Source organism: Dendrobium catenatum, unplaced genomic scaffold (assembly GCF_001605985.2).
Source record: "Dendrobium catenatum unplaced genomic scaffold, ASM160598v2 fragScaff_scaffold_1676, whole genome shotgun sequence".
NCBI lineage: Eukaryota > Viridiplantae > Streptophyta > Magnoliopsida > Asparagales > Orchidaceae > Dendrobium > Dendrobium catenatum.
In genome coordinates, this window is record NW_021320138.1 from 1,722,494 (window position 1) to 1,739,655 (window position 17,162).

Sequence of the window (17,162 nt, forward strand, 5' to 3'; positions counted from 1 at the left end):
ACTTCCAATTAAAGTAGTGACAATTACTTTTTATAATTTTAAAGTTCATATGATAATGTGATTTTGAATTTTTAGATGAGATTATTTTAACTTTGGCGTGGATCTCTTAAATTATCGCCAAATGTAGAAAAGAAGGGAAACTTGTATTCTAAAATAAATAAATAAATAAATAAAAAAGGGAAACTTGTATTCTGAAAAGCTTAGAAATACTCCAAACTATTATTTGTTGGATTTTAATATTTTTAAATTAAATTAATATTTTAATTGATCAATAATGCTATTTCATGTCTTGATAAACCTCACCTAGATGTAAATTAACACTTCACTATATCTCTTGAAAGACCAAAGTATATTTGATAATTTTTGAAGCAATTGAAAGTTTTAATGTTTGTTAAAGGTGCTTTTTATTGGATTTATTTGAATTATAAATTAATTTTAATAATTATTAAATTTTAGAGTTTTATTTTTTTTCTTAATTTCCAAACTTCATGAAAATAAAATCATAGTAATGGATAACCCTAGGTTTTTTTTCATAGAAGTTTGAAAAATTTTCAAATTATCCAAATTTAAGTGATTGTAATAATAAAAAATTGCCCTAAATATTGAAAAATTAAGAACTATAGCATCCAAAAAATTAAGAGTTTATGAGTTTGCATTTTGTAATTTTTAGAATTAATAATGAATTTTCTAATTACTACTCCAATTTTCTAAGATTTCAATATTTGGTTTCTGTCCAAATAAATTCCAAATTTCATTTTTTAGAAAATTATTTTGTTAAAATATGAACTTTCCAAGATATAAACCAACTGTGCATCTCATTGATTTCAATTTTAAGCAAAACTGAAGTTACTCCTTAGAATGACAATAATGCTGATTTATCCATTCCATTATAATCATGACATTTTTCATAAAAGCCTACCAATTAAATAACTCTAAAAAAATTCTTTAGCGGCCAACAACTTAGGCTCAATTGAGACAACTTTTTCACTATTTCCTAAAATAATTTTTTAGTACAAATTTTTTTTTAGAATAATTTTTGTGCTATAAAACAGAAAAAAAATCCCAAATGAAGGCTTAGCCGTCTTCACACCAACGCAAGCTCTTCCTAAGAACCACCCCAATATCGCCTAAAGCATCAATTATAAAACCTCCAACTGAAAAACTCATTTTTCACTCCAAAATATAATAATTCATTTACAACCAAACTCTATTTCTTAACACAAAAAAATATTTCATATATATTCTTTCTCAACCAAACTCCATGTGCTCCACCTCCCCTCTCTTTGTTTCCGTAAAAATGCATTCGTGACTCCTTACAACCACACTTTATTAAAAAAAATGCCAAAAATATTCATACAACTAAAAATCAAAAGAGAAATATCCTTACAAAGATAAATAATAGAAAAAAAAATCCTTACAATCAAAATTTATTCCGGGGGTGCTGCCCCCGGAAACCCCCACAGGGGCCCTGCCTCTTGAACCCGCGATATGACTAGACAGGTCGAACCCCGCAAGGGGGCACTGCCCCCTTGGACCCCTACATATATGTCAAGCGAGCAAACAATCAAGGAAATGAACTAGGGCCAAGGGATAGCACCCCCGAAACAAATTTTGGTTGTAAAGTTATTTATTAAAAAAAAATATCTATACTTTTACTTGTAACTTTGCCCTCCCCTGAAAATTAAGATTGGTTCCGCCCCGCAAACAAATGATTTAAGATGCAGTAATATGTTTCACAAGCATTGTTTCATGCACCCCTCTGTCCTTGATGCCTTCTGCCACAAGACTTTCTTGATCGCTGGTCTTGGGATTTTACTTCATTACTCTCACTGGCATCAACCCTACAAAGAACACAAGAAAATTCCAATTACATGAGAATAAGCATATGGCTTGGACTGGCCTCCTCCAAAAGAACTTTTAGAAACCATTTGTTAGAGACATAGAAGTCATTTACCTTGATCTTAAATTATAAAACTTTTTTATGTAGGTTCTTTTCTTCTTCTTCTGACTCTTAAAAATAGCACTTTTTTCTTGTTTCCACTTGTTAAACTTGTTTCGATTTTTCAACCAGGAACTGTAATCCTTCCCCGGGCTACACTCGATGAAGTCAACTAAATCTTCCCATTCGGAAGGATTTCTGTGATAGCTTGGATCGCATTCGATAAACCTCTCACCATTGCTTGTTTTTCCTTGGGTTTCACTGTGATCCATGCCATCCACAGTGCAGGTCCTTGATTGCTGGTCTTCTTCACTTCTCTTGCTAGAATCAGTGCTGCAGAAAACATATTATGGAAGTAGATTGGAAATATGTTTTGAAATTATGAAAAATTGCACGTTTGATCATTTTGCAGCTCATTAGAGTAGGTAGTATAGCACAAAAGGGATGAATTGTCCTCTTCATTACATAATTTACTGTAAATTCAAGCATGCATGTACAGGTGCGAAGGTATTCTCGGATTAACCATTCAGGAATGTCTCTTACAGCAATTTAGATGGAGAAAATTTATAATTTAATATTCTTCTGCTCAATTGGACTCGGTCCTTTCAATCCACTAGTAGCAATCAAGGATTGGAACTAAGAACATATAGTTTTCAGATAAATGGCTTTTAGGCGAATTTTTGACTAGTGCAATGTTCTTCACTATAGGAGGGCAGGAGGGAGGGACGGGAAGCCGCTTTAAAAAACAGTAAAAAAGTCATCCCAAACGAAGCCATAGTTAAAGGTCCTAACTCCCTATTGTTGCAAGAAAATAAAGTGACAAAAATTATGACAAGAATAAGTCCTAATTAAAAAATAACAAGAAAAAAACCTATTAAAACAAATTCTAATTATTACCTTGATACAAAATGCTAAATTAAGCAATGAAATATATAATTAATCATGTTGTTTACAGATCTGATGATTGTAATCAACTCCCCTAGAGTATCAAGAACTCTCTTCTAGAGAATTATGCTCAAAGTGGTCATCCAGAAGATCAGGGATGATATCTTGAAGCTTATCCGGGTCACCCATGAGCCATATGGTGGTGGATTACTCGTCCATTGGACAAAATAACATCTATCCAATGGACTATTAAGCTCATCTGATAGCATAGGGTTTTCAAAATATATTAGCACAAAACATTAAGGACCACTATGAAGATCCACCATAGTTTTATAGATTTCACTTCGCAAATCAATTTGTTGTTTGATATCATAATAAATCTTATGCCCACCCACAACAAATGAAGCTATAAAATCATTGTATGCATATACCAGTAATGGTATGATATCTATAGTATTCATTGGTTGAGACCCATGCATCACTTCAAAAGTGATTTCTAGTAGTAGCATTGAAAAATTTATTGTAAGCAAAATTATGTTGACCACAAACTTAAGAGCTACATTATACATACTGCAAAATTATGTAATTTAATCTAATTAAGTCATGATAATTAATGGGCTCATTAATGAGTATATGATTGAACTAATCATACTGCACATATTGCACATATTGTATATAACGATAAAAAATAATGCTATTTTACTATGTTGTACTAATCGTACTATAAGATGGGTGCATCATACTATATGTATAAATAACTCGTTTTAGGATTTGATTTATAAACATTTGATATAAATACTTATTTACAAATTTTAAGTCGCGAGAGAGTTGAAAACCCTAAAAGAAAACATCTTCTAAGAGGAATAAAGAGGGGTTTTGCTTTTAAGAGAGATATATTTGCTTTGATTTGAAAACCCTAAAAGATGAGATCTCATTGTGAGAGTGCACTAGTGAGTTTTTTTCCCTCTCTTTCATCTTAATCCTCCAGTTGAATTTTGTTGGCTTGTTGTACTTAAGAGTGTAAATGTCTATGGGATCTCAACAGTTTGTTATGGTGTTCTTTTTGGGATGCCTGTGGACTAGAGAGGATAGGGTTTCCTCATTACCCTACAAGGAGAGACGCTTCTCTGTCCGGTGTTGGGCGAAAGAGAGAATAGTTAACATTGGGTTAGAGGGGTGTTGGGCGAAAGAGAGAATAGTTAACATTGGATTAGAGGGCTCAAAGCGTGGCCATGAGCGTTATTGCCAAGCCATATAAAAATTGATTTATGCACCATATTTATCTTGATTCTTATTTTACTTCACCGTTACTTATTTTTATTAGTGATTTTCATTATTTGTGCTCAATTGATGAACATGTGATAGATAATGATTTGGTACCTTCGATAAATTTATAGGTCTATTATTCATTGGTTGAAATTATAGTGTAAAATCTAATCAAATAACATTGATAGCTACTGGTCATTGAAATTGTCTTATTGTTTACTCAAAAAAAATTTCCACTTTATATTGATTTTTTAAATAAAAAAATTGCTTATTAATCTTGAATTTTAGCATTTTATATCTCACTTGTTTATTTAGTTAAAATAACAACAATAACTACAACATCAAGCCATTATCCCACTATGTGGGGTTGGCTACATGAAATCTTTTTTTTCTCTATTATGTCCTGCTAAGAGTTAAAATCTCATTTAAATCTAATAAAGAAAGATCATTTCTAATATTTTCAAATCAAGTCTTTTTAGGTCTACCTCAACCTTTCTTAACATAAGTTAAATCTAATACATCTACTCTCCTAGCCGGGTCATCGGAAGATCACCGTTTTATGAGACAAACTATCTAAGACAACTCTCTCTAATCTTATCTTCCTCTGGAGCTACTCCAATCTTTTCATGTATATGCTCATTTCATGTCATGTCTCTAAGAGTAAAGCCACTCATCCACCTGAGCATCCTCATCTCTGTAACACTTCATATTATGCTTGTCTTTTAATGGCCAACATTCTGCACTATAAAGTATTGCACATATAACCACCATCTTATAGAATTTTCCCTTAAGTTTGAAGGGAACTTTTCTATAACAAATAAGCCCGATGCATGGTTTAAAATTGCGCAATATGAGGTTCGCCTTGAGGCCTGCCTTTGCGCAATTCCAATAAAAAACGCCTCGAGTTTTTTTATGAGGCTTGCGCCTCAACTTGGTTGAGGCCCGCCTTGCCTCACTGGCTTGAGGCTTACGCCTCACGCTATATATATTTAAACTTACATAAATCTTGAAGTAAATGCTCGACATTGGACTCTATAGGAGAGGAGGAAGGGGATAGAGCAGTTCATCGTAATGATGATTCAAATGAAGAAACCTTAGTGATGACAATGTCGATGACTTATGAGTTCTTATGTGATATGTCATTGCTATTTATTTTTGGAAATTAGAATTATATGTTAATGAAAAGAATATTGAAATTTGGGAAAGATAGAATTTTTAGTTGAATTATATTTCATGTTGTCTTATTATTGGGATATTTTGATTTCACTTCATATCTTCTGTTTTTTTATGTTTTATATTATTCACTCATTAGTATATAAAAATGTTATCATTTTATGTTTACGCAATCTTTTGATTTTGAGGCTTACGCCTCGCCTCACGAATGAAAAACACCTCAATACCCGTATACGCAATTTTAAACATTGGCCCGATGCAATCTTCCTCTTCAACCATCCAACTTGAATTCTACTAATAATGCCCCCATCAATTTCACCATCACTCTGAACAATAGACCTAAGATATCGAAAATGTGTACTCTTATTTAGTTAAAATAAAATAAAATAAAATAAGAATGACAACTTAGGTGTTGTCATACACTTCAAATTCAATTATAAGTAATAATAAATGTTAGTTTCCCAAACTACAAATTTCTCAAATTACCATTCATAACAAGGAAATTTCAATGAATGCAACCTGCCTATAGACAATAGGAGATTTTTAATGCGTAATACAATTCACCTATGAGCAAGAGCAGGAAATTTGTAGTGCACACAACAACTAGCCTATAGGTAAGAAGGGGTTCATATTAAACAAATCAGTCTGCCTACAGGAGACAATAGGGGATTCGTAACAAACAATATAGCTCACTTACAAGCAAGTGTACGATCTTCTAGTGTTTATTGAACAAAATCTCCTACAAGCTATATGTTGAATGATATGATAACTTGAATGAGACAAAAATAAACTAAACATCTCTTCTATACTACAACTAAAACATAACTCGCCTTCAATTCATGCTACTGAATCCGTAATACTCGTTCAAGCAGATAGAAAGTGTATTTTGAATCCTAAAAAAAATTTGCGTACATTTCCAACCACAATCAATTGTGCATATGATCATATTTAAATATTTTAAAGTTCTCTCTCATGCATTAAAATATAATTCCCTAAACTTAAAAGTTATGAATTGAGAAGTGTGCTAACATTGTAGGAGCATGTAACAACCTTGGGAAGCAAGCGATAATCCCAAGAGTGCTATCGCCTTGTGAAGTGAGTCACTACATTGAGAGGCAAGTAACAACCCAATGATGTGCACTACATTAAAAAGCATGTGAAAACATTATGCAAATGCGTCAAAATGTATGCAAGTGGATCATGTGAATGCATTGAAAAATTTACACATTAATTTAAAAAAAAATTCAACTCGTCATAGGCGCTCTGGCAAATGTACTAAACTTTCAAATGCTAATATCTAAGAATGCTACGTGGGATAAAAAGCATGTTATTTCAAAATCCTACTTTCAAATTGAATACTTGTATGTGCTCTGTCATTCACATATGATTCCTAAATCCAAAGGTCGAACAATGTTGCATATTTCAAGTTTTTATGTTTAGTCCTCCTGCAAATAATTGGAGTTGACATGAATTAAATTAACAAGCGAACACCTAATCACAAATGTACCGGGATATTTAACTTTAAAGTTCACATTAGGCCTTCAAAGGCTCTTTAAATGAAATGCATCATAGAATTTTAAACTCTCGGGTATTAGCATTCATAATGATAACGCATGAGGTCAATAACTAAACCAGACTCTCTGTTAGCGGTAAAACAAAGTTGAGCAAATTCAAATAACAAATTATTTAAATCCTCAATGATGATCGTGATGAAAAGTTAATCTCAACCGGCGAAGGCTCTACCCTTCTAAATACCTCTGAACCTCATTGAAAATACAAATCCTTAAAAATGAATTTAATGTCCTCCCGATGATGGAGGTGTTGAAATTTAATCTTAATCGGAGGGGACTCGGCCTTTTAAATGTCTCTATCTTCCTACAAAATACAAATATTTTTAAAATGACATCTACATCACCCCGATGATGACCTTGTTCAAAGGAAATATCAATCATAGGGGACTATATCTTTTAAATGCTTCCACACATCAACAAAATACATATATTTTAAAGTGGCATCTTTGTCACCCTGATGATGATCGTGTTGAGAGTTAATATCAACTAGAGGGGTTAATATTTAAATTTCGTTAAAATTCTAAAGCTCAATATCTATTAAAAATTAAAATATTTAAAAATAAATTTTAATTATTTATAACTTAAAGCAAAATAAAAAATAAAAAATAGTTGGGGGCATTTAAAGAATTAGTTTTAAACTTTAAGATAAAGGGGCATAAAATAAAAAATAAATTAAAACATTTTTCTAGGATTAGATGGAAGCATTTAAAGAATATTAACAAAAATATTTTTGAGAGTAAGATTTTAGATGTTAAGATTTTGTCTGTGCATTAGGATGCTAATGTTATGTGGGAAAAAGTGGCTAGTGATATTATGAAAATTACAAAAGATGTGCTTGGAGTATCAAAGGGAAAAGCTCCTAATAGTAAAAATAATTAGTGATGGAATCCAATTTGATAGGGGTGTAAAATTTAAGAGAAACCCTTAAAGAATCAATATTTTATCAATCATATCACTATATTCACTCTCAAGTGATCTTACACTATTAAGGACATGAAGTGCCTTATAATTGATAATTTTGATGTCAAATGACACAACAAGTAAACGATTATAAACAATAATGATCATTTCTAAGCCACACCGAGACAAAAATATAAAAATTCAATTAAAAAAAACATTCAAGAAAAATCTATCGACTAAACACATAAGTTAAAATTCATCCACCATACGCAATAATTTGATAGGGGTGGAAAATTTAAAAGCAACCCTCAAAGAGTCAATATTTTATCAAGCGTATCACTATATTCACTCTCAAGTGATCTTACACTATTAAGGACATGATGTGCCTTATAATTGATATTTTTCATGTCAAATGACACCACAAAGAAACGATTATAACTAGTGCACTCCAACATAGTGATTTCATCATAAAATGACAATTAAATTACAGTCAAAACCAAATCACATAGGTTCCACAATAGTTTAAAAACATTTAAATTTATGAATCATATAGTAAAATTGTAGGGCTTAAGGCCTTATGTGAGCTAAGATTTGCTTAAATTCAAAGTACCCTTGATGACACAACCAATGGTCATCAACAAGATTCATTCGATCAGTTTAAGGTGACTATCTCTTTTGCTAAATAAAATAGGGTCCATGATAGCCTAGGACAACGAAATTTTGTGATCATGATCAGGTTGATCGTCATTTCCCCCACCATCAACTTTAAGTTTATGATGATAAATTTCTCAACTATAAACCAAATTTATTGCTACTATTTGCCAAACACTTAGCATCTAATGAGTAATCTTAATCGAAAATTTTCTCTAGTAAAAAAGAGGATTTAACTATAGAAGCTTGTGCTTATGAAAAATCTGGGACCATATTATAAAGCTCTCACAAAATGAGGGAAAAATATCTAATAGTGTCTTATCTGCAACCTAATGTGCCTTCTAAAAATTTGAGAGTTGATATTTAAAATTAGAAATTTCACCATCTTGCACTTAAAGCGGATTGTGAGAGAATAGATGTGGACCCAATCAAGATCCCATGGTTCTGTTGTCCCGGGCCATCATGGTCCCTGGTCTACTTAGTCAAAGAAGGTAGTCGACCCAACCTAACAGAAGGATCCTTGCCGGCAAGCATGGGTTCAGTCGTCCAAGTGTACCATGTAGGCCTAGGGTGGATGTTTGTTAAAGATGACAATTTTGAATTCACCTTAGCTAACAGAGGGGGGGACGTGCCCCCCTAAAAAAAACTGTTTTAAAAAATTAAAACTATACTTAACTCAGCTGTTTAACCAGGTTTTTTTAAATCTGATTTAGGTCGGGCTTCCTCTCCACGCGTGCCGCGGCTTCCTCTCCACGCATGTCGTGGCTTCCTTTCCACGCGTGCCGCGACTTCCTTTTCTCCCTATCGTCGGCTCTTTCGCTTCGGCCCCGCTTCGGCCCCGCTACGACTTCACGTCTACGCCCAGCGCTCAGTGAGACTGCGAGCCCGGAGAGCGTGTATTCGTCCCTTCGGCCAGGAGAGCGGAGAGCCGGATAAGCGAAATTGTGAGACTGCCGAGAGCCAGAGGTAAAGACAAATATTCTGATTGGCTAGAGTATAGCATATGTAAAGACAAAGCATATTGTCTATATTGTTATCTTTTCATAACATCCGGGAGAGGCAACGAAGAGGAAGAGATATTCAATAAAAATGTATTTTTAAATTGGAAAAAAACAAACAAATTTGATCTTCATATTGGAAGTCATAACAGTACGCATAATAATACTAGACAAAGTTGTGAAGACCTAATGAGACAAAGCCAACATATTGGATTTCTTTTCCAAAAACAATCAGATCAAGCTACAATTGCATATCGTACCCGCCTAAATACTTCTGTTGATTGCATAAGATTTCATTTGAAACAAAGACTAGCTTTCCGAGGACATGACGAGTCTTCTACATCCAAAAATCAGGGTAATGAAAGATATACTTGGTATCACTAATGAACTATCGCAAGCTTTGCAACGAGGAGAATAAGATATTGTAAATGTTATGTCTTTAATGCGAAGATGTAAAATGAGATTGCAGGATATGAGAGATAATAAGTGGGCTGACTTCGTCAACAGTGTAAATTCATTTTGTGAGCAGCAGAAAATAAATGTTCCGCATATGGATGATAAATGGGTTGCTCGTGGTCGTCCTTGCCGCAGAGCTCAAGATATAACAAATTTATATCATTTTCGGGTTGAAATTTTCTACACAGTATTTGATATGCAGCTTCAAGAATTGAACAATCGTTTCTACATAGTATTTGATATGCAGCTTCAAGAATGAATCCTAAAGATATTCTTGACCAAACATTAGCTCTTTGTGAACTAAAGTATTTTTCATATTTGTCCACCTCGGCAAACTATTGCGCATGATGGTTATGTTTTACTTTAAGTGGTTGATGAATGAATTTTCTTTTTTAATATTTGGACTTGTAGTAATTTCTAAGAGTTTTTGAAATTTTATGGGCATTTAAAGGCATATAAAATATTTGGAATTGACCCCTCTGGTTATGATCTATGTTCAACACGTACATCATCGGAGTGTTTATGGGCATTTAATTTTGTTGATTAAACCTCATCGACACGGCTTGAACCATCAAACAAATGTTTTATAACGTTCATATTAGGCCTTCAAGGCCTATAAACAATGAAATTCACTGACAAAGGCTTGAAGCCAACAAAAAACTCAATCTCATTCACTCGCGTAGAAGGATTGGACTCGAACTTGGATTTATCATTTGACCCACGCAGTATCCCTAGACGTCATATGTGTACCCATAACACGCTCACTGGGGCCCGTGTCGCGCGTATGCATATTGTATGTGAGGGCAATTTTGGAATGTTTGACATCAGTCAGTTTTGTAAGCAACTGTCATTTGAATGCAGTGTTCTATTTGAAAGCTCATATGTGCCTTCTGTTCGGTGGCATAGCGTGGCGTTGCGCTATGGTTATTTGCATGTTTCATACAGGTAGACTGTCGTGTACTACTTGTTGTTTTCTCCATATAGATTGTTGTGCACTAATAAATCTCCTTTCTATTGCTAGCAGATGTTTATATCTGCTACAAGTCTTCCATATTTTAGCAGATGTTAATATCTAGTACAAGTCTTCGTATTTTCTTACAAATAACACTTAGCATATTTGACAGGAGGGTGTTGTTGTATCCGCCACTAACCTCTTTATGCGCATTGGCTAGTGGGTTATTATATCTTTTGTACATTCACTCTTAGTGTCTTTAAAGAACTATGATCTTCACTTACTAAGTAATCGCCACCATTTGAAGGGGCATTGTAATATCCATTATATATCCCTTGTAGTCACTACAAACCTCTCTTCCACTTGTAGGCTAGATGTTGTATACATGGCAGCTCTCTTGTTGATTGAAACTTTGCTCACAATTGTTTGAATGCTACAGGTTAATTAATCTTCATTATCGTCCAAAATCATTCACAAGTCTTCTGGTAGTTGATTGAAAGTGGAACCATCATGTCTGTAATAGGTTCATGCTCTTGCTTGCGAGTTGACTAGCATTGATGACAATATTTCATATGATTGATTGCATGTCCACATATGTCGCAAGGTGTTATATTGCTTGTTTTCTATTCATGAATGATATACATTACACTAATCATGCACCTACAAACAAGCTGTTGTATGGATCTGCAAGCAGGTGTAGTCCTTTAATTATTTGTGAATATGATTGAGGTAGGTATTTCACGCAGACTACTATCATTTGTGAATGTTTCACATCATTGCACTTTGATTTTTAATGTTCGTAGGTGAACCCTCGGCGGACACTTGCATTCATCCAATGTTATACCGTGCATATTTACTTGTGGCTTTTTCGTATGCAAATAAGTTGGTGTATCCATCTACGCACTCTTACTATTATCTCTATATCTTGCTTATTAACGCACTATTGTATACATTGCACTCATCTTTTCTTGTATATCAGCTAGTTGTTAGGGACATTCAAGCATCGTTTGTGTGCGGATGAGTTGTATTATTTATTGGAGATTCCATAGCATTGCTTGCAAGTATGTCGATGCATCTTCCGTAACATTCATTTTTCACCGCTTGTGTATGAGTCATGTCACACATCACCAGTCTTCCATTGCTTTTGAAGATAACTTGCATCTCATGTGGTGAATTTGTTTGTTGATGTTTATATTTTATTTAACCAAACGATCCCTTGATATCTCATTGAGATTTCTCGTTGTTTGCTTGTGGGAACTATTATGTTTTCTTCCATAGCTTATGTGAATGCTAGGCACCAATTGCCCTCATTCGTAGGCAACTTGTAGTATGTTTACAATCAAATTACACGTCCCTGTAGTTATTTACATATGGTCTTGTTGTGTGCATTACAAATCCTCTTGCTTATTTGTTAATGTTCGCTTGAATGATTTGAAACATTTTTATTTTAGCATTTATATTTTCAATTTGATAGTGCAACTATTAATTTAGAGTTCGACTCTCTGTTATTTCATTTGAATTATGTTCCATGCGATCCAAATTGCAAGTTCAAATCAAGTCCTTGTAATTCATGTAAGTTTAAATTCAATTCAATCCAAGTCCCACGTATTTGCTCTGAATTTCAACAGTCTCCCGACGTTTCTCCCGTTTAGGGGAAACTATAGGAAACTAGGCCATCCTACCACGCTACAATAGCGTGTATGGTAGGTGTCAGGTGACACCGCGGCCATATATCTTCAATTCCACTATGCTACAAGAGCGCATATGGGGGCTTCAAAGTACCTATTTGAAAATGTAATTGGCTTTCCCCGCCATGCTACAAGAGCATGTACATGTACTTAGAGATGTCCCCGCCACACTACAAGAGCGAATATATGGATAACCCACCTCGCCGTATACGTCGCACCGGATTTCTCCTATCGTGCTACAAGAGCGCGTATAGGGGGTTCTCCAGCTCGACACAAATGCCAAGAACGGGATTTTTGAGTTTCATAAGCTTATACCTACGCGACGAGAAGTTGGTGGCGATGTGACGGCACCGAAAATATACAAAACTTCTTTTTCCTCCTTTTTTTTTGACATTTTCTTTTTCTTCTTTTTTTTTATTTTCTCCCATTTTTTCTTTTTTTTTCTCTTTTTTTTTTCTTTTTTGCTCTTCTTTTTTTTTTCTTTTTCTTCCTCTTTTTTTTTTCTTCTTTCTTCTTTTTTAAATTTCTTTGAAACTCTTTTCTTCTCTCCTTCCCCCATATTTCTTCTTTTTTTTATAAATAAATAATAACAATAATAATACATAAATAACATCAATAATAGTAATTATCATTGTTATACTTATAACTAATAATAATACTAGTTATAATTTTAACAATAATAATGATATTAATAAATGAATAAATAACTAGGTTAATTAAATAAAACAAGCAAGTTTAGGGATTAAACCTTCTATTAGGAGTTGGATCGGTTTGAGCTACGATAGAGGCAAATTGTGGGATGCGGTTTATAGAGAGGAAGTGAATTGGCTTCGTGAGTCTTGCGGCTAGAATAGAGGCGTGAGATGCTGAGGTTGGAGAAAGCTTCGGCATGTGGAGGGGTTTCGCTAAGTGAGATCTAGGGCAGGAGGAGTTCGGTTGTTACGGCAGGAGTTTCGAACGTCGGCGGCTAGGGCAGAGGGTCGTGGGATTGGCTATGGATAAGATTGGAATAGGCGAAGGTCTTTAGCTGGATGAGTTTGAATGGAGGTAAGGGTCGAGTGTTTGAAGTCGACGTCAGTTTTGCAGCTTAAAGATCGAAGGGAACGGAGGTTGGGTCGTGGGATGTTGAGGTCGGAGCGGGAGGCTTGCGGACGTCCGACTCTGTTGAACCAATACACCTATTTATGAAGATGTATTGTATCTGATACACTGATACATGGATACACCTCCGATACGACATCAATACGTGTCGAATACAGCAAAGTTGTATCCAATTTAAATACTATTTAATTTCAAAAGGACACACGTATCTGATACACGTGTCCATTGAAAAGCAAAAAAATAAATAAAAAAATGCGTCATATATACTTCCGCGGCTATGAGCGATGTTCTCTCATTTCTGAGATGGATTTGAGTCTCTTGATGATATGGGAATACTAGAAATGGCTAATCTTTCACTTGATGAAAAGACAAACCACTGAAGAAGTTAATCATATCATTCCTTCTATTGAATTGTTGAAACTTCATGTTGCTAGACAATTTATGTTTATGCTTTTGTTGTTGTACTAGACATTTAATACTTTATTTTGATATTATAAGCTACAAGGCTACAAATGATATTGCTTTCATTTTTAATTTTAAATATTATGCTTTGATTGTTTTCTTAATTTTTATGTATGATTTATAGATTATAATGTTGTGTCCGTGCCATACCCGTATCCTATATTTTTAAGAATTTACGTGTCCCGTATCCGTATCGTGTTGTATCCGTGTCGCCGTATCTATATCGGTGCAACATAGACATCAAATGGAAGAGAGGAGTCGGGATTTTGGTTGGGGAGTTCGGCTTTCTGAGGAAGATGCGAATGAAGAAGTGAAAGCTCAAAGGCTCTGTTTCGTTCGCGTTTTAAAGACGAAGGCAAAGGTGGCATCGAGGCAAGCTACCCACGCGAAGAATGGACGTTTTCAACGCCGTTTACAATAAGATGGGACTATAGCAAGCGGCAGAATGGGCTTCGACAGGGATGCATGGGATTTGAGCAGTTATGGCAGAGACATTTATTTATTTTATTCTTTGGATTATCTGTTAGAGGTCAACACGTCCTTATTTAGTCCTAATGTTATGCACATTGCCACCTAAATCCACTACAAGAATCCAATAACCAGAAGCCCTAAAACATCATAAAATGGAATATTCTCCTTCTCCACTAAACTCCCATCCCACAAAAGAATTAGAAGAGATGGAAACTTGAAATGACTTTTGGATACCCTGAAACATTAAACAAGTTTCACCATCAAGCTAGTATTTTATCAGACTCTGCTACATATGGACTATCAAGAATTTGATATTTAAAGCCATGTTCAACATCCTAGTAACACGAGCAGTGCTTAAAATAGCATGATTGAACATTTTGAAAATCTAGGAACAGTATTACAAGCGAATATTTTAATTCCAAAAGCTGCCTCAGATAATTTTAAGCACTATAGTAAACCAGTTGTTATAAATGACTCAAATAATTTCCATTTTAAGTCAAGTACCAAGCAAGATATCCTGATCAGAATTTGATCAAGATGAATTTTAAAACCTTCAATTTACATTTAGATGAGTGTACCATATGATTAATCAAATAACTTTCAAATTGCATTCATGTCAAGGTAAATCAAAGTGTTTTAAAAGCCTTCCTGAGCAAATTTTGATCAGAATATCCTCACCCATTTTTTTCCTTCAACTATTCCAAAAAATAAAGTCAACAACAATCAACCATAAACAAAATATTTGATTTTACCAAGTTAAACGACCTATAATGTCAGATTGAAAAGTAAACATAAAATCTAAAAGATGCGCAAAATAGGAAAATGGTAGAAACACACCTGTTTTCTTTAAAATGCACATATCTAATTTCATTCTTTAAGTAAAGCATTCGAGTTTTTTCCAAGTTTCTGGCTATTATCACACTGGTACTTCTATAAGTCAGGCCCTGCAAACATTTACTAGACTTTAGCTGCTACAACAATATGAAAGACTAAAGTTGAAGTTAGTGAAGATGAAAGTTTGCTAGGAACAACGGTACCTCATAATCCATACTTGGACTTTGAAGGAGCTTAAATATTTTTGACAAACCAAGATTTCTCTCTTCGAATAGGATAAGATTCATTAATGTCAGCATCATGGAAATGCAACCCTTCCATAAAAAATCAAGTTTTCTCTTAAAACTGAAAACCAACAAGCTTGAAATATGTGCCAACATAAATTTTATCTCCTGATGCAGTCCACCATAAGCGCCCAACATGTCACATAAAAATTTTTGAACTTCCTGGTCTGCTCCACACCCACTGACCCTAATAATACTAGCAGATTGAGAGAGACATTCATATACCCTACAGGTTAAGTTATCACTTAATGTTTTCATTTGATTATGACACTCAGTTTGTCTCAAAAGCCATATAGTATGCAGAAGTGATGAATTCATTAATTTCATTGCAGCTGCAAGACAGTATACCTCTTGTTGAATCCTCTCTCTATTTTGATGGTGTCTCTGCTTCCATACTTTCATTGGAATAATGCTCTCAATCATGTAATCTACAACCAAGCAGGTAGCGTCCTTACACAATTGATCTATTAAAGGGTGATTCCCTCGTATATAAGCAGCAGAAAATGCTATGACGTCTGATTTAGTGCCAGAGAGTACACCCTCAGAGTAAAGATGGGAGAAATCAACCAAGTCATTAGCTTGATGAGTGAATTTACCCCAGGTCATTTTAAGAATACTTGAGCCTGAAGGGAACAGCGCTTTGACGCCATGATTTGATCTACCATTAGCTCCCAAAATAACAGCATCAAGTTGCAAAGTAGATAAGTATGACAAATACAATTTGACAGAAATTTCAAATGGGTCGATGTAACAACTGATTGCTGAAGTATCTGACTTTCTACCTTCAATAGGAAGATGAGTACTAACACATCTAGAAGCTAAAAGAATAAGTTGTGCTTGAAGAATAAATGGAGCTGATAACATAAAGGGGCTACTGATTAATTTCAGAGAAGCATCCAAGGATATGTCAGGGATCATTCTATCTATGTCACTTGAACCAGATAACGAATGAAGGAACCTACTATAGTCCAGGTCATTTCTGATTAATTGAATAAAATGACCGAATACAAGCTCTAGAAAAATACATGTCCGAGCTTGAGTGTAACGACATGCACAGAGCTTCCCAGAATTAGCAGTTAAAACATTTACAGAAATAAGATGCTTTCTCAATCTTAAATTCTCTGAGAACTCGACTATGAATACCTGCAAACAAATTTGATTATCAACTTCGTGAGTTAGCTAGACTCTAGTAAACTATTTTATAAATTAGTTTACTCCATAATAAAGTAAAGACTTCTATCCTTAATTGGTGTCTCTTGGCAGAGCGGATTTTGTACAAATTGGCATTTCAATTTTTGTGCCAAGGGAAAGTGATGTAGAACGGGTAGGAAGATTTCATGTACCGGAGCTTCTGGCAGCAAGTGACGCCTTTCCAGAAAGCTAGACAACAAAGCTCTTAGCTGGAATTTTCTGGCCAGCAAGGGAAAAGCTGTCTAGTAAGCAGGACAGTGAGTATTCTGTTACGCCGGCCCAGGAGGGGCCGGCTGGACCGGTCCACTGTTACTCCAGGCGGAGAAAACAGGGGGCGGGC

The 17,162-nt window shown here is 34.6% G+C and overlaps 1 protein-coding gene across 5 annotated transcripts in view; it reads right to left on the minus strand.

The window, feature by feature from the left end:
• Window positions 1-1,189: 1,189 nt before the first annotated feature.
• The window catches only part of LOC110096809, a 38,738-nt gene continuing 22,765 nt past the window's right edge, over window positions 1,190-17,162 (minus strand). For all 5 annotated transcript variants that reach the window (XM_028701310.1, XM_028701309.1, XM_020822913.2 and 2 more), the window contains 4 exons: window positions 15,551-16,774; window positions 15,351-15,457; window positions 1,955-2,272; window positions 1,190-1,841 (listed from right to left, as the gene is read on the minus strand). In XM_028701310.1, the coding sequence (XP_028557143.1) occupies window positions 1,748-1,841; window positions 1,955-2,272; window positions 15,351-15,457; window positions 15,551-16,774 (1,743 nt within the window). In that variant the 3' untranslated portion in view covers window positions 1,190-1,747. The remainder of the gene's footprint in view (window positions 1,842-1,954; window positions 2,273-15,350; window positions 15,458-15,550; window positions 16,775-17,162) is intronic.